The sequence below is a fragment of the Enoplosus armatus genome, chromosome 14 (assembly GCF_043641665.1).
Source record: "Enoplosus armatus isolate fEnoArm2 chromosome 14, fEnoArm2.hap1, whole genome shotgun sequence".
Taxonomy (NCBI): Eukaryota; Metazoa; Chordata; class Actinopteri; order Centrarchiformes; family Enoplosidae; genus Enoplosus; species Enoplosus armatus.
In genome coordinates, this window is record NC_092193.1 from 16,963,325 (window position 1) to 16,980,282 (window position 16,958).

The 16,958-nt window shown below is 40.8% G+C and overlaps 2 protein-coding genes across 2 annotated transcripts; both read right to left on the reverse strand.

The window, feature by feature from the left end:
• Window positions 1–777: 777 nt before the first annotated feature.
• On the reverse strand, window positions 778–8,282 carry asip2b (agouti signaling protein, nonagouti homolog (mouse) 2b). Its single transcript, XM_070919162.1, has 3 exons — window positions 8,174–8,282; window positions 1,964–2,037; window positions 778–945 (listed from the first exon to the last, which is right to left on the reverse strand). Exons 1-3 carry the CDS (start codon window positions 8,280–8,282, stop codon window positions 778–780), a joined length of 351 nt encoding a protein of 116 aa, XP_070775263.1.
• A 5,855-nt stretch (window positions 8,283–14,137) lies between these two features.
• On the reverse strand, window positions 14,138–16,116 carry LOC139296429 (sorting nexin-16-like). Its single transcript, XM_070918829.1, has 6 exons — window positions 15,778–16,116; window positions 15,264–15,350; window positions 14,677–14,825; window positions 14,517–14,586; window positions 14,289–14,425; window positions 14,138–14,206 (listed from the first exon to the last, which is right to left on the reverse strand). The coding sequence occupies exons 1-6, from the start codon at window positions 16,114–16,116 to the stop codon at window positions 14,176–14,178; spliced, it is 813 nt and encodes a 270-aa protein (XP_070774930.1). The 3' UTR covers window positions 14,138–14,175.
• Window positions 16,117–16,958: the final 842 nt, after the last annotated feature.

Here is a 16,958-nt window from a genome sequence, read left to right on the forward strand (position 1 = left end):
TTAAGCATTTCAGGACATTTCCACCTAAAGAAAAATAATAAAGGAAAAGAACAAAATCACAAAGATAATATGGGCTGACAATGTATTTATTGAATAGCAAAAATATAAACTAACTTTAACTCATAAATCCACACGAGTGTAATACTTGGTAATTCCAAATTTGGGAGCCAAATATATCTTTTCTCCAAAGCATGGAACAGAGAAATCTGTCTGATGACTCAAAACACATGTTGTTGTTTTTTCACATTTAGCCTGTATGGCACTGGGTTTAAAAAATAGAACTTTATGTTCTAATGTAAATCTAGTCATGATGTGCAGGAGAGCAGCAGTAGTGTGGGAAATACCCAAGGCACAACACACAGTTTACACGTGATTGTCTACATACATGGCAAAGCATATATCACTCATCCTTTGTTACACCTACATTCTGTATGTTGGGTATATGGATATTCTGTAAACGAGTATTTTCATATTCATGCCAACACAGGCTTCACTCTTACATTCCCATCTCCCTTTCCATCACTGACATGCCACAGAGAATGGAAAGAACTTTTAACCTCAGTCTGCTTCATGGCTTTCCAAATGTTTACTCTGAAGTGTAATGATGTTCTCTGAGCACCTGTGCTGTGCAGGAGGAACACCCACAGGCCTGTTTACGTGTGTGTGCATTTCTCTGTGTATATATGTACACTGTATATGTCCAAGTGCTGGGCTGTGCCTGTGCATGGGTGTGTGTGTGTGTGTGTGTGTGTGTGTGTTTGTGTGTGTGTGCTACGTCTACGTCCTCTTTAAGCACAGGGGGTTTGTCCTCCAGCAGTGGCAGATGGTGTTGAAGAGTCGACAGCGGCAGGAGGCGCAGGGGTCGCAGCACGGCAAGTGAGAGGAGCAGCTTTCCATCAGGCGGCCGCAGCGACGTGCGGGGGTCATAAGGTTTGACTTGTGTCGCTGAAACAACGCCAACACGGAGAGAATTTACTTGGAGAGAATTTATGCGAAATGTCTCACAAAAAAATGGAAAAATGCTTAAAATCCCTATGGACATCTTTATGAATCATGAATCATGTTGTGTGGAGAAACACAGTTTAAACACAAAGAACTAAACTTTAAAGCTGCACTGATCAATATTTATATATACACTATGCCTCAAATCACTATGTGTAATGTGAAAAGGGACGCTTGTGACGAACCCCCAGACAGTTTTCACCCAACTCTTCAGTTCCCATCACCTCTACAGAGCGTTTTAGTGTCTTTCAGCTCACTGTTTTGGTTTTATGGAATGACTTCAAATGAATGCTTATGTTGCTGCTGGAATAAATAGGCTACTGTTTGATTACAACTTCACCATTCACTCCACCGAAGTGGCTAAAAAAACAATTATTGCAAGTTACAACACATAGAACTTTACTGTGAAGCCACTACATGTAGAATTTAATAGCCTCTAAAATTATTGTGGTAGTTTAAGTTGATTGTTTTTAAATTACACACATAGTGGTTTTAAATACGACTCAGTATCCTCTAAGGGCACAAAAAATGTGATGAATTAAAGGAAATGTGTTCAAATGATGGACACAAAACAATCCATTTCCTGTCATCAAAAACTGTGACTTCGTTTTAAATATTTCACTCTGTATTACTGTCTGTGTGATGAAGTTTCAATGAAATGCGGGAACAAGAAGACACAGAATAAAGATGAAGTTGAATAAGTGCATTTCTCTAACTTTGAAGCTCCTTAAGGCGAAACATAAGTTTGGATTAAAACTCAACAATTAAGATGCATTCACAGACACATGTGCAACTAATACCACTAATACTCAAAACCTCAAACTTTACATTCAAACATAGCCTTGAGTCAAACACTTCTCATTTCAAGCATTCATAAGCCTGCCTTACTGGAAAGTTAGTGAACATACAGTGAAATCATATGACAAACAAAGGCATTTTAAGAAGCACAACGAACGCTTACAGGGATCTGACTTTCCTGTGGTGGAGAAATCCTTCGCCTCGCAAACAGTCGCCTGGTCTTCACTTGGCTCCAAGCTAGGGTTGGAAAATAGTAGAAGAATCATTGCTTATTATAATTATAATGATTTTGGTTTTTTTTGGCGGTCAATTCAGTTTCCCTGGCCAAGAAAAACAAAAACCTCACCACACTCTCTTGAGACCTATATTCTTGTCACGCATGACGGGGAAATAACAATGCAGCGTCTTGTTTATTTTCCTCTCTTTGTTCTTACAGGTCAACACTTGATTGTGACCAAGATTTGTTTCAGATGACAAGTAAACATCTCGACGGGGGAGAAATTAAAGAATAAACCTCAATAAAAGAGGGGAGAAACATATCAAAATGCAAATGCTTCTGTGCACCAGGGCTCACTGAATAGTTTGGTGATGATGATGTGAATAAAATGCTATGGCCTTTACAGTCACCAGATCTCAACCCAGTTGAACACATGTGGAAGATTTTGGACCAATGTGAAGGACAATGCTCTACATGAGAACAAATCATATAATATGCATTTTCATCTTTTTGTTATATCTGACTATGTTTGTAGTGTGTCTTTCTATCTGCTGTACTCAGGTCTCTCTAAATGAGATTAAAGGTGGTATGTATAAATGAGGGAATATCTTGTGGAGGAATAGTGCTCATCCCTCCAACAGAGTAACACAGACTTGGAAAGACAAGGCAGCAGCTGGAAGAGTCTCCAGGCAGATAAGAGCGATTCAAGAACCCCTCTGAATCGACCACAAATGGACAGATTAACCTCAAATGAAATAAGGAAACAGCCCCCCCCCCCCCCCCCCCCGGAGCCAGTGTCTGAGTGAGGAGCAGGTGGCCTGGCAAGCATCCATGGAACCAGGTTGGGGTCAGCCCAAACAGACAAAGTGGGGTTGCCTCCCACGAGGAGAGGGGTAAAGGCTCAGTGCATTGCCAGCTAATTGATGAGTGATGGTGGAGAACTTGGCGTGCTGACACCCATTTACAGAAACTGGGTTTTGCTACGTGGAATTCATAGCTACAGTGGGTGCACATTTTTCCCTAAACAAGCCAAGAACACGCAACCTCATTGACTTGACAACTTGGGCGTCCATCCATGTAGAGGCCTTCTTCAGAGAGAACAGCTACTCTGTCCTCAGGTGGGTTGACCTTTGCAAGATTTCCTCTGAGCAAGAGCATTTGGAGGGTCTATGCTCTTTCTTGCCTTCTAGGAAAAAAGAAAATGTTTGCAAATGTTTTGGTTATGTCCATCCATATGTAACTACTCAAGAGAGTTTTCAACACTTCATCAAATATTACTGGAGAAACAGTTGTACAAAATGTGTACTGTTTTCTTTGGGATGCTCTTTCATCCTCCCCCTCTGCATCATTTGTCAGCCTGTTGGCAGGAGGATCTGCTGTTTCAGGTCATTTGGGATGGTGTTTTGTGATAGTGGTCAACTCTATCTGTACAACCTGCTGAATGGCTCTATGGACGGTAGATGTAGGTCTGACGGTCTGTCCACTGCTGGTCCGGAATAGAATATCTCGACATCTACTGGATGGATTTCCATGAAATGTGGTACACATATCCATGGTGCCCATGAATTATGAAATGTATGAATTGTAATAACTTGATCCTGACTTTTCATGTAGCATCATCATCAGGTCAAATTTGTAATTTGGCAAAACTAATGACTCCTCTACTCTTCTCCCTGTACACCAACAGCTGCACCTCCAGTCACCAGTCTGTCAAGCTCCTGAAGTTCGCGGACGACACCACCCTCATCGGACTCATCTCTGGAGAGGATGAGTCTGCCTACAGGTGGGAGATTGACCATCTGGTGACCTGGTGCAACAGCAACAACCTGGAGCTTAACGCTTCAAAGACAGTGGAGATGGTTGTAGACTTCAGGAAGAGCGCAGCCCCACCTGCCCCCATCACCCTGTGTGACTCTCCAGTGGACACTGTGGAGTCCTTCCGTTTCCTGAGCTCCATCATCAGCCGGGACCTCCGGTGGGAGCTGAACATCAGCTCCCTCATCAAGAAAGCCCAACAGAGGATGTACTTCCTGAGGCAGCTGAGGAAGTTTAACCTGCCACAAACAACGCTGGTTCACTTCTACACCGCCATCATAGAGTCCATCCTCACCTCCTCCATCACCGTCTGGTACGCTGCTGCCTCCACCAAGGACAGATGCAGACTGCAGCGTATCATCCGCTCTGCAGAGAGGGTGATCGGCTGCAACCTCCCATCTCTTCAGGACCTGTACTCCTCCAGGACCCTGAGGAGAGCAGGGAAGATCGCTGCCGACCCCTCCCACCCCGGACACCATCTGTTCGACCCCCTCCCCTCTGGCAGGAGGCTGCGGTCCATCAGGACCAAAACCTCCTGCCACAAAAACAGTTTCTTCCCCTCTGCAGTCAACCTGACAAACTCACATTGACCCCCCCCCAGAACACAAACACTAGTTATACGTTATATTAACATACATCACCCCTGTCCTCCCTGCGTTACATTAACGCACCCACCCCCTACTGGACACTTTATCTGGACACTTTACTTTATTCTGGTCACTGCACTGTTTGTTATTTATCTTATTTTTATTTTTATTCTTATTTTATCTTTTATATTCTACTTATTTGTTAATGAAACAATAGCACCTTCAGACCACAGCAAATTCCTTGTAATGTATGTTACTTGGCAATAAACAGTTTCTGATTCTGATTCTGATTCTGATTCTCATCAGCCTCAGCTGTACTGTCATTAGTACTAATTAGCAAATGTTAACATGCTAATACGCTAAACTAAGATGATAAACATGGTGAACATTATACCTGCTAAACATTAGCATGTTAGCTTTGTCATTGTGAGCAATATAACATGGTGATGTCAGTATTTTGCCCGAAACTGTGCCTAAGTACAGTTTCACAGAGCAGTTAGCTGGAGACTCTTAGTCTAGTTTGATTATTTTTTATTAAGTGTTTGTGTGTATGTGATGCCGTTATGTTAGGGTTTTTTTTTGTTGTGTTGTTGTAAAACTAAATAAAGAGGTGAAGTGTTTTCCAGCAACTCAGGTAGACATAAATTACAGATTTGTTAATTTGGTTTGATATCTAACTGCAAATAACATGATCATTGAGGATGAAACTTTCATACACTTTTAGGTCATGTGATGCCAACTGAGCTACCCCATCCTCTAAGGAAGAATGTAGTAAGCGGACCTTGAGTAAAGTTTTTTTCTTGTTTTTTTTAGTCTTTTGAAATTATTTTTACTGACGGACAGCTGGGTTGTTGTTTATTATCTGCTATTATTCTTCTTTTTCTTTTGAAGTAGGAGCATGTCCATCATGGGCCTCCAGCTTGAACTGAAGACAGCTCCATACATTTGAAATGGACCGTGCTGGTTTAATTTTGTACATCTAACAGTGCCAAACAGCTCTGAGAACAGTACGTAAAAAACAATAACTGGTGTTTCACCATGCCAGATCTACATCTGCACAGACAGACACAATTTACTTGCTTATTTAATGTTTACTTTGAAGCGTGTTGGTATGTTCTCATAAACATATGGAGCTGGATCAATATCCAAGCATGTTATATTCTTTACAGAAATCGCAGCTAGGATTGCCAGTGTTCCCGTACACATTAAAATGATTTGGCTCCACACTTCCTGTCTACTGGCACCTTCAAAACCCACACCCTTGTACCACAATGTGTCTTTTACAAGCTGGATGCTATGCAAGTTCACAAAGGCAACAAATCAAAAATCCTCCTTTTTGGCTCTGTCGTCTTTCCTTCTGCCTCATGACGGATGGTTGCTGTGCTTTCCCCTCCAGCTCAACACCTTCACTTTAATCTTTGGCCAGATGTTTAGACCTGTTCATACTGCAGAAAATACCTTTGTTCAGCTCGGTGGTGTTTCATGCCTCTCTACCTGCTGATGCTGAGTCCCTCCTACAAGTTTAGAGCTTCCCCTTTTAGACATCTTTACTTGACTACTTGAAATACAGCCTTTTCTGGAGAATCACACCCAATCACAAATTGTAATGAAACACTTCTTCCCCCTCATGTTCTCCCATTCATGTTTACATCCTAAAGGCCTCCCTTTAGTATGCATATTCATACATTGATTAGTTTTCTGCCTAATTTATTTTGTTTTGTGTACGTGCTCCTACCAGGAAACCACAAGCTAAATAACACAGACACTAATGCTTACTCTAATGCTAGTACTTAATGCCAGCCTCAAAGCTCTTCTGGATGACAGGTCTACTTTACCTCTGGCCCAGCATAACAGTGATGTCACGGTGTACTGACCAGATCCTCAGTACACTTACACATCACTGCAGCAAGAAGCTGCACCGATCAATATTTTCATACTAACAATGGGAAAAATTACAGTTTTGGCTCAGTCTCGCCGCTAATACCAACTGCAAACAGACACAATTAGCAACAAGCTGATAAACACAGTGGAGTTGGTGGTGATCGAAAAACAGATCTAAAAGGAGTGTGAACACAGGACTTACATTCACCAGGTGGCCAGACACGTGACTCCAAATGAATACTAATGTTGGTCTGCGTCTGCTGGATGTGTGTCAACTGTTTGACTTCATAATGTGATATGTTGCGCTGCCATGCCAAGCCACTGGAGGTCAGTGTCAAACAAGACTTTCAGCTTGTGTTAAGTTACCTTTAAAAGGAACAATTCTTGATCCAACTGTAAAAAAAGCACAGCAGCACAGAATTTCCAATCTCAGGACTCAAACATGCTATCACATCATCATCATCATCAAATTGATCGGAAGGTCCTTTAATTGCCTTTAACACTAACAGAAAACAAAATCTAAATTGTTAATGTTTATGATGCGGTTTGTTTACATCTCAATGTTCGCAGCAGTAAAGCAGGTTTAGGATTAGGGCTGCTCGATTATGGCAAAAATCCTAATCATGATTATTATTACGATTACTCACTGATTTTGGAAACATCATGCAGTTAATTAACTTTTAAAAAAAACTTTTAAAATGTTGCGGTGGGAGAAGAACTCTTTGTTTTTTGTTCCTTTATTGTTTAGTCATTGACCAATTTGTGTGTGAATTTCAGATGATTAAACAACTTACTAAACATGCCACAGCCTGGCTGAGAGTGAGTTTGGGCGTTTAGGGCACCACTGAAAAGGAAAGTGGTGCGCTGGATTTATAACACGAGACAAGACGAGAGCATCTTTGTGAAACCGAATGCAGCACAATAATCTTTTTGTCTTGATTATCTTGTTTTTATAATCATCGGAAGCCAATTTTTATTAATTGCACAGCCCTACTTAGTAAAAAATATTCTATTAAGTTGAACTAAGTTAGTAATTTCTATGGTCAAAAATGAGAGTGACATACGGCACTTCCTGCTCATACTGTGTTGCAACTCTCCCATCAGGACAACAGACTCTTGAAATGTAATGAAACCATAGTTTGCCTGAATTAAAGCTGTCACAAACACTGGGATGATCTGTCAGCTGTCCAATGATTCGCTTCAAAACTTTTTTTGCTTCCAAAATTATAAAATCATACCAGATATACGAGCACTGGTTTAATACAGTGAGATGCAAGATTGGTTAAAAGACAAAGATAATATTTTGAAAATGTGTTCATGAATTAAATGATCTTTATAACACTAAGGTTCTGCTAATTTCTGCAGATGAAACCACTTCACATGAAAATAATGTATTCAGCCTGTAGTATAAACTGGAAGACTAGATGTTGTTTACTTGAGTTTGACAATATAATGGGATTCATAAATATCTGTATTAGTGAAGAATTGTAAACGGCTTCATTGCAAGTTGGGTTTTTTTTCACATTTTTTTATTTTCTTTATAAAAGTCTTTTTAAATACAAACAAGTAAACATGGCACAACCTCTGTCTCTCCTCCTTTCAAATATATTTATTTTCGTTTTACTACTTTGCAAAACAAGCCCATGGCTGCTCTGGTTAATTACAGACTAAATACATTTTATGAGGGAACTATAAGGAGACAGCAACATAAAATGTTTTATGGAGTCATTATGTTTATATTCTAAGCTGCACCATTTTCGTTCACGGTGTAGCCTTTAGACGCCTTTTTAGAGGCTCACAGCAGCAAAATGAAATAAAAAATCAACTTGTTTGTGTTCATAAACACCATTTAAAAGAAAGGTTGAATTGTCACCTGTGTCATTCTCGGTCTTCCTAACATCTTTCTTCGTGTCCTCTGCCCAGGACAGCGGGAAGGCAAGCAGGAAGAAGCACAACAAGTGTTTGCCGGCGATCTTCATCATGACGATGGTGGTGATGATCTGTTGATGACACGGGAAAAATTCAATCTCGGTCTCGTGTTAATCTCGTGTTAATCCTGACTTTAGCTCTCCCTCAGGTCTGTCTGTGTTTGGCTGTGAGGAGGTGTCTCTGCCTCCCGCACAGGGTGGGCGACGATCGACAAAGACCGAAACGCGCCGCCCCCACGTCACGGCTCCACACACTGCAGGAGATGCTCGGTGAACTACGGTTGCCCTGGCAACAGACAACAGGTCAGTCTCAGAGGACGGAAATGACTTTGTGCCAACGCACATAATAAAGACAGAGTGGATTAAGTGATTGAGGGGCCCGAGGCAAACCCTCCCTCATGCCTTATTCTCAGCCTGTCACTGACTGAAAACAGTGTCGGTATGTTTTCCATAAATACAATAATGTACCTTGTAACTGCTTACAGGACCAGCCAGTGGTAAAGAGTTGCTAATCTACTCATTTCCTGTCTCAACAGTGAAATGCTAGAAGTATTTCTGTTTGCCAAAAAGTTATATTTGTAAAAGTTAGGTTTGTACTGTGACGTGTTTAACAGTCAAAATCGGTGCAGAAACAAACATATCTTTTTTGTTCCATGCATACGTTATCCACAATGCAACTCCTCTGTGTGTTATCCTAGTAGGGACTAATTTAGCCTCCAGCTTCTGGTCTAAAGCAGAGAATGAGTTACATAGTGGGCTGGAGAGTTCCCCTTTAACATTACATCTGATAAAAGTACAACATATGTACAAACAAAACTGTGTCAAATTAAAATAAACTCTGACCAAATGACAAAATTGACACTTTGGTGTGACAGTAATATACTTTTAAAGTTTGTTTTAGTCAGTTTCACTCAGTTTCATTGGGTTTGTTTCACCACTGTAGCTTGACGCATCACTGCTGTTGCCATGGTTACCCTCAGTTTCCATATCTGGCCTTAGCCTTGTTTTGGGCCCTGTGTGCTGAATGTCACAGTCTGTACACGCCCACACAAGTAGGTAAAAAGGTTCAATGTATGTGTTTACTGTAGGTATCAGCATTGAAAGCGTACAATAAGTGAACCAGGAACCTCAGGTGCAGCTTTGGAACACAAAAGGCTAAAATACTGTTGGTGTATGGTTCATTTTATAGCTTTTAATGGATAGTGCGAGTTTCACATGCTTGTTTGACCGCTCCTCATATAGGATCACAGCAGGGAAGAATAGTCAAATGGACCGTGGAATTGTTATCAGGCCTATTTCCTTCTTTATTACTTTTATCTGATGTTGATGAAAAGGGAATTCAGGTTCACGTCAATATTAACCCGAAGGTAACATATTACATGTCCAACACTGTCAAGTTGATGTCATGGAGTTGTAACTAGTATTTTTACGAGGTACTCACCTACTGACAGGAGATATCACTAACAATATAAGGGGCAGGCTTTTATCAGCTTCTTGTATAGTCCAGCCTTCAACAGGTTTTTAAGACCTAGATGAAATGTATACACTAGTCTGAATGTTCCCATTGTCTCAAATAAAACATCTGATTTATGTTTCTAGTCCAAACAATGATCCCATGTTTGATCTGACTTCTTCTGATCTTGCTGGTGAGTCTGTTATGGCTGTTAATGCACTCTGGATCCTTTGAAAGGTGATGATAGACTCTTGTATCAAAGTGAGTTCACTTTAAAGCAAGAATCAGTTTCAGAATCATTTCATTTCCTCTCAGTAGACATTTGGAGACATAGCTACCCGGCTGGAATGTTAAAGTGACTTATTCTTGCATTGAGTAGTTTTACTGTCTAAAATGGGAAAAAATACGTATATAGACTTATAGACTTAGATGTGAATTTGGGAAAAGCAACAGGGCCTGGTGGTTGGTTGATCACTGTACGCAAAGCAGTTTCATATAAAGTGTCTCTTTCAAAAAACCTGCAAACATGCAGTCTATTGCATTCTTACTATGATTCTGAATGAGACTCTGGCAAACAGACTGACTGTATGTAGCCTCTACCACATCTTCCTATGTGCACTCCTGTGAAACTGCACTAAATCAACAGCTGCTCGCCCGACACATACCCCACAAGTAATGTTGTGAGGAATGTTTGTCTTGTTTGGCGATGTGAGAACGGGGAACGAGGAATTCTGCAGTGAACTGGAGAACATCATAAGATTGACGACCGGGACAACAAGGTCTTGTTTAATGTCAATGTCCTTGTCTCCTTTATTACAAACGTGTCGAGTCAGACATGTCATAGTTGTGAACAGTCAGAACAGGTTCCAGGACTTTGCTTCGAGAGATGGCTTCTTGTATGTCAGTGGAGAACTTGACATTTATTTTGAAAATGAGTAAATTCATGCAAACGTTAGCAGACGATTGCTGTGGTTGCTGCTGAATCTTGTTATAGGCTCTTGCACACAGTCAGCTTCTCTTCCAGTAAGGATGAATGTTTCAGTGCAAAGACAAGTGCTAATAAAATCAATCTAATTGCAAGTCATGGGGACAGAATGCAGAAAGATATACAGTATGACGGAAAATACTACAGGGAAAGAAACAGCCGCTGTGGGAAAATAAGATTAGTGGTACATGGTACAATGAAGACACATTACAAATCCTCCATCTCTCTTGTAAGGTCGATTGGTGTCCTGCTGTGGTGTGCATCCAAATAGATACACCCCTCTTTGATAACCTCCAAATCTCCACCAGCACCAGCCCCAGTTTACCGAGCAGTGGACTCTTTAAGCGCTGAGGTGAAACTGTGGCACCAACAAAGTCCTGGGTGGATGAGAGTTTGTGGAATATGCAAAGATATGAAAAAACATTAATACGTTTTGGCTCATCATCATAGACAGCGCCCTCTCTGTGTTGTTCACAGTGGAGTCTGTGCTCCAGTCCAGTCTAACCGGTGACTTTGCAGTTGGTGTTGCAGAGATATTCACTAAACAAGCATCTGCAAGAAAAGACCAATATGTTGAACAGCTTTGCAAACCACAGCAAGGTTGGATAACAAACTTGGCAAAGGGGGACAGCTGCTCCAGGGGGCACAAACCTCCAGTGTCCCCAAAGCTCCAGGTTCACTGTGTGGCGATTAGCTTGTGATCATTTGATTTATTGTGATATTTCTTTAGAACCATGAACTAAAGCAGAATATTTACCAAAATGATAAGAGCTTAAAGGAGGTTTTCACCTAATAATGGAGCCCTGAGGGGCCTTGTAAGATATCGTACTGACATGGAACATGTTACTGAATACATGTATGTTTCAAATTACCACAGACTGAATCAAATACCACAGAGTAAATTAAAAACAGCACTCCTGGGGTACACTAGTATTCCTGAATAGGACTACTTGTTCTGGGGCTCAAGACTGCTGTGTACACTGCATGGGTACATGATGGGTGTGTAAAGGCAACAGGAGTGTGGGAGGAACAAGGGGTCAATAGCTCACCTCCATAACCAAAGTCAGGTGCATCAGCGCCACAGTGGATACACTTACCATGATTAATGTTGAAGCCTTCGACGATGTGTATGTCTTTGCGTGCTTTGAAAGCCCCAAGTTGTGCTCTGGATGTTGTGTTAAGATGCACTCGAAGATAAAGTAAAAAAAACTCAAAGTTATTTCTGCCCCCAAAAACCCCTGTCGACCTGATAGAGATTGTGAAGACAAGCATGTGGCCCAGGACGATTATTCATTCATGCATTACTGATAAAGAGTCCTGCATATCTTTGTATAGTATGTGCTGCAAAATCTGCAGCTGGTCTCAAACGATGGGACCCTGGGGAGTAATCTGTGAGGAGGCTGCTTCACCGTTGTTGTTCAGTTGTTCAGCCAATCTTTGGATTCTGACACTTTTGGACACAATCTACGGGGATAAGTGAGATGTTTCTATCACCTTTGACTTTGTACTTCATATTTGTGAACAGTTTTTTTTAAAATGAGCTTTAGGATAAAAAATGGAAATCCACATAACAGTGTTCCATCATTTTGATATTGACTTTTCCCTCGTGCACTAACGAACACCTGGCAGACAACTGAGTTTCGGAGGGTCTGGCCTTGAGTGAGTATAGGATTGACTTCACACATGTTGCAGCAGAACAAGTTGGTTCTTCTCCAAGATTGTCATTACTTACTATCAATATATGCTCAGGCCTTTTTATAACTTAAGTCCTGTCTAAGACATAGTCTGTGATCCAGATGTTGACAAAAAGGTAGCTCCACCAGTACAATGAAAAACCAACAGGACCCAGTCCACACCTCTGTCTTTTACATCTGTAATACTTGTGAACATGTGGTTAAAATTGTCTCGGATTACAATTATGACCAATTTTTCATTTATTTTCAGACGTAGCCTTTTAATGATATAGTTGTACAGATTATCATCATCATCATCATCCTCATCCTCATCATCATCGGAGGACAATTTTGTGAGGTTCATGATCAAATCTTCTTCAAAACATTTAAATAACACATAGTCACATTTAACTATTCTTTATAATTGTGTGTTTTTTCCTATGACAAGTAATGTTATGAAATATATTAATATTTTACTTAAGGTCCTTTAGGTTAATCTCAAAACTATATTTCACTGGTTAGGTGCCATAAATGAAGCCAAAGACCCTTGAATGTATCAGCCAAACACAGCTTTTCAAAAAATAGTTTTGAAACCCAAAATATTTTTTATGCCTCTGTGATTTTGTTTTCCTTGAACATTGTATGTTTATTTTTATTCCTGCTCTTATAGTCATTGCTTATTACTTTTCAAATCACGGTTAGGCAGTGGGAGTTGTTTTTATTCATATTGCATGTTTGTTGTGTAGCAGTATGAATGCAACCTGGTGCCAGACGTCTGAATCGCTGCCCACCTCTGTGATTTGTTCAATGATTCAAATAGAAAGAATGAAGTGAAACTACATGGCTCTTCGGTCTGATAATGAGGCCCACTTGAATGGGACTGAAGCTGTGACACACACACACGTTGACAAAGCTGTTGATCTTTGAGAGGAAAACATGTGCTCTGCCTTTCATCTAAAAAAAAGCCATCCGTTTATCAAGGAGCACAGTGTTCGGGGTTTGGAGAGGTGGTCACGTGTGTGATGAGAACAGAACATCAAGTTCCCAGCATCCCTTTGATTCACGTACAGTGGCTTCACCTTTGGAAACTGCTAATACACTGCCACCTTCTGGTCATATGTGTCTTTGGCTTCAAAATTAATAACAAGGTTCATGATTCACATTTAAGCGAAGCAGCAGATTCTTTTCTTTTCAAAGCACCATAAATCAGGCACTTTTTGTGAATACAAAGTTGGATATCTTATATATATGAAACATGGCAATATCAAAGTGAATTTACATATCGTATCTGAAAATACTACTACAGTGCATGTACAAACCCACACAAACACTGATACATAAAAATAAAAGGAAGATACAGATATGCAAAGTCTGCAGTGTATTACATTAGACAAAAGTCAATCTGTCCATTATTCCTCATGACTGTAGTCTTGCATCTCAGACGGTCACCTAGGGATGGAAAAAAAATTGTAGCAAAGGTAAAAATTATCATTAACTCCAACACAGAAAATAAATATTTAAACTTTTCAGGACCTGTGAAATGGACGCTTTCCCATGAATTAATGTTTCTTTTACATTTTCTAGTTTTTACTGCTATTAAGGGTGCCAGTTTAAAATAGGCTTTCCAACAGGAATATAAAGAGTAAATATGGGAGGACTGGGTTGTCTACCTTGTTCCATGGTTTGATTCTATGTCTACCTCAGTTACAGAGTGTCTCTGTCATTATCTGCCCCTTCGTTTCCATCTGTGTCTTTTTGCTTGAATCCATTCACATCTGTGTCTCCTTCTGTGTGTTGGTGTTTGTGGTTATCGTTGCTCTTAGCCGGCAAGGACCCTCAAAGCTCTCCGGGGGAAAGGGACGGGGATCTGTGTAAGAGGAAATCATTTCAATCCAGTGCACAGCACATATAATGCCCCCAGTGTTTTTGTGCACTAGACACATCTTTACTTGTCTTTCTTCACCAGGAGGCTGATGTGGTTTTCCCTCTCCCCCAGGGTCCTCTTCAAAGACTCAACTTCTCTCTGATTTTCCAAGAGTTCCCTCTGAAGACGATGGTTAGTCTCCTCCAGAGTCTCACAAAAAGCCTGTATTCAGAACAATAGACATTGGGTTACCAGACAACCGAGTTGACATTTAGCTCCCTAGACAATACTTTTGTGAAGAACGTCACCTTACCCTACTTTCCTCCAGACTGTCAAATGGACTCGGTGGGTCAACCAAACACAGAAAGTGTCTGACAGCTTCACTGAGGAGCAAATACATTCAAAAATCCAAATCAAAGACGGATGAGGCTGATCTCTAAAGGAGTCAGATTCCTCATCGCCACAATACACACCTGCTGATGATGTCTACCTGCAACGTCAAGTTCTGCAGAAATGTCTGCAGCCCAATCTGCCTCTCCTCGAGGAACTCCTCATCATAGTTGTCTTTGAACCAGCGCTTAGGAGGCAAGGATAGACCAAAGCTGGGAAACAGCTCTTTAAGCTGCAACCACAGCAATGAACAAAAGGGTTAGAAAACACAAAACAAGTATGGCAATGATATCATATCAGCGACAGTGAAAAGTGTTAGTGGTTCATGATCAGATGAATGTGTGCTAATGTGTACTGCACTAATGGAGGCAGCAGACTGTATAATCCTGCAGATCTCTCCTTGGACAAAGACAATTCAGACCAGTGCCTCGGACACGGTGCTCTGAACGTCACATGGATAAAACAAACAAGAGAGAATTTCACATAAAGAAATATTCGAGGATTATCATGGAGGAACTGCCATGACACTGATTGTTGGTGCAACATTTTACTGGAGTTAACTGATTTCACGACCATAACTTACCCTCGTCTATCAACAAGCTACTCTGGAAACGTCATGGTTTGTCATTTCAGCGATGCTCCATGAATAGCATCTTAGAGTGGTTCTCACCTTGTCACTGAGCCTGCAGAAGTCGGCGAATCTTCTGAAGATCACCCAGCTGTCTCCTTGACTCCCCGTCACCAGGACCTTATAAACCTACAACACAGAAGCCAACACGGGCGCCACAAGTGAGCTGTAATGGACACAAATAGCACATAGAGCAACATCTCAAGAGTCCTCTGAAAACAGGGGATTTTAAGTGCAGCTGCTGTTGCAAACACACTTGTGACTGTGACTGATTTTGCTCTTTCAACAGTATTGTGCGGTCAACACAAGCATGCATACTAGTTACATAAGCTTTTTCAAGAGAGGAAGTCATATGATGCCAGTGTGACATTACATACATCATCAGACAAAGTCCATGTGTTTTTAAAATTTACATACATCCGTTCATCCATCCAGCACATTAGTGTCCCTCTGAAAAGGTTTTTACCTAAAAATACAACATATCAGTATCAGAGAACTATCAGTCTGAGATCTTTTTCTTTCATTGATAGATCTATTATAAATGTTGAATCCTTACCGTGAACTTTGCCCTCTCTTCCAGGATCTCGTAGCCCAGCAGTGTCGGGGTGAAGTGTCTCTCCACCCAGCTATCCCCAAGGCTCCCATCACCCTCCCGCAGTGTAGACAACCCATCCAACATGCCTCCTCTGGGTCTAATCCAGGAGTCATCTGGGGTGGGAGCCCCAACTGCAGCACCCCAGGGTCCAACTCCCCTCACCCAGGAAATACTTTCTGGAGGTGAGGGCTCGCAGCTCATGGACGAAGAAGCATGTATGGGAGACCACCTCTTGGTCCAGGTCCTACACGCTCCAGTCCAGTCCACTGGGAATGGAACTGGAACAAAGGAGGCAGCCATCTGTGGTGTCCTTGGTGAGCTTTTTAAACTGTTAACAAGCGTAGAGAGTTAATTCATATAAACACAAGGACACACAGAGTATAATAGCCTACTTACACCAGTTCAGAGCAAATTATCCCAACTTCAGTTTCTTGCCTGAGCTGTGCAGGGACTGTCCTGTTGATAGTCTTGCTGGATCATCAAAAACACCAGGCAGTCTGAGTGACATCCACGTAAGCAGCAGTTACAACATGGTATCTGATTTGCTGACAGCCTCTGCTTCACAGGGGTTTCAGATTACAAGGGGACAACACAAACACGTGCTTCAGCGAGTCATGTGCTTCAGTGTGCGTCCAGTCCACCAAGACAGGAAAAGAAGGAAACCTACAAAACGTCATAATGAAAACATAAACTCTGTGAATGTCTAATAATAATATTATGATTGGAAATATATTCAATCTTTTTTATTTTTTTTATACTATTGTAAAAAGTGACACATAAGATAACAATAAGTTGATAACACAATAAGGTCATTACTGCATTAGTGATATATTTAATATAATGGTATTTAGTATTAATTGTTTATTCTTTCTAATTAGTATGATACTTTTATAAGGATTTATAGTTTTATCATAACCAATGGACATTTCTACACTTCTTATTTATTTACATAATTATGTACATAATTTGTGTTTGTGTTTTTATATATGTTGTATATTATAGTGTCCGTGTTTTTTCTATGTATGATCCTTTAAATTCTGCTAAGGATGTCTAAAATAAGTACTGAATGCTGAATTAAACATATAGTTGTTGTTTTTTACTATTGACAAGAGGATATAGTAGAGATGTGAGGCTTTCTTGTC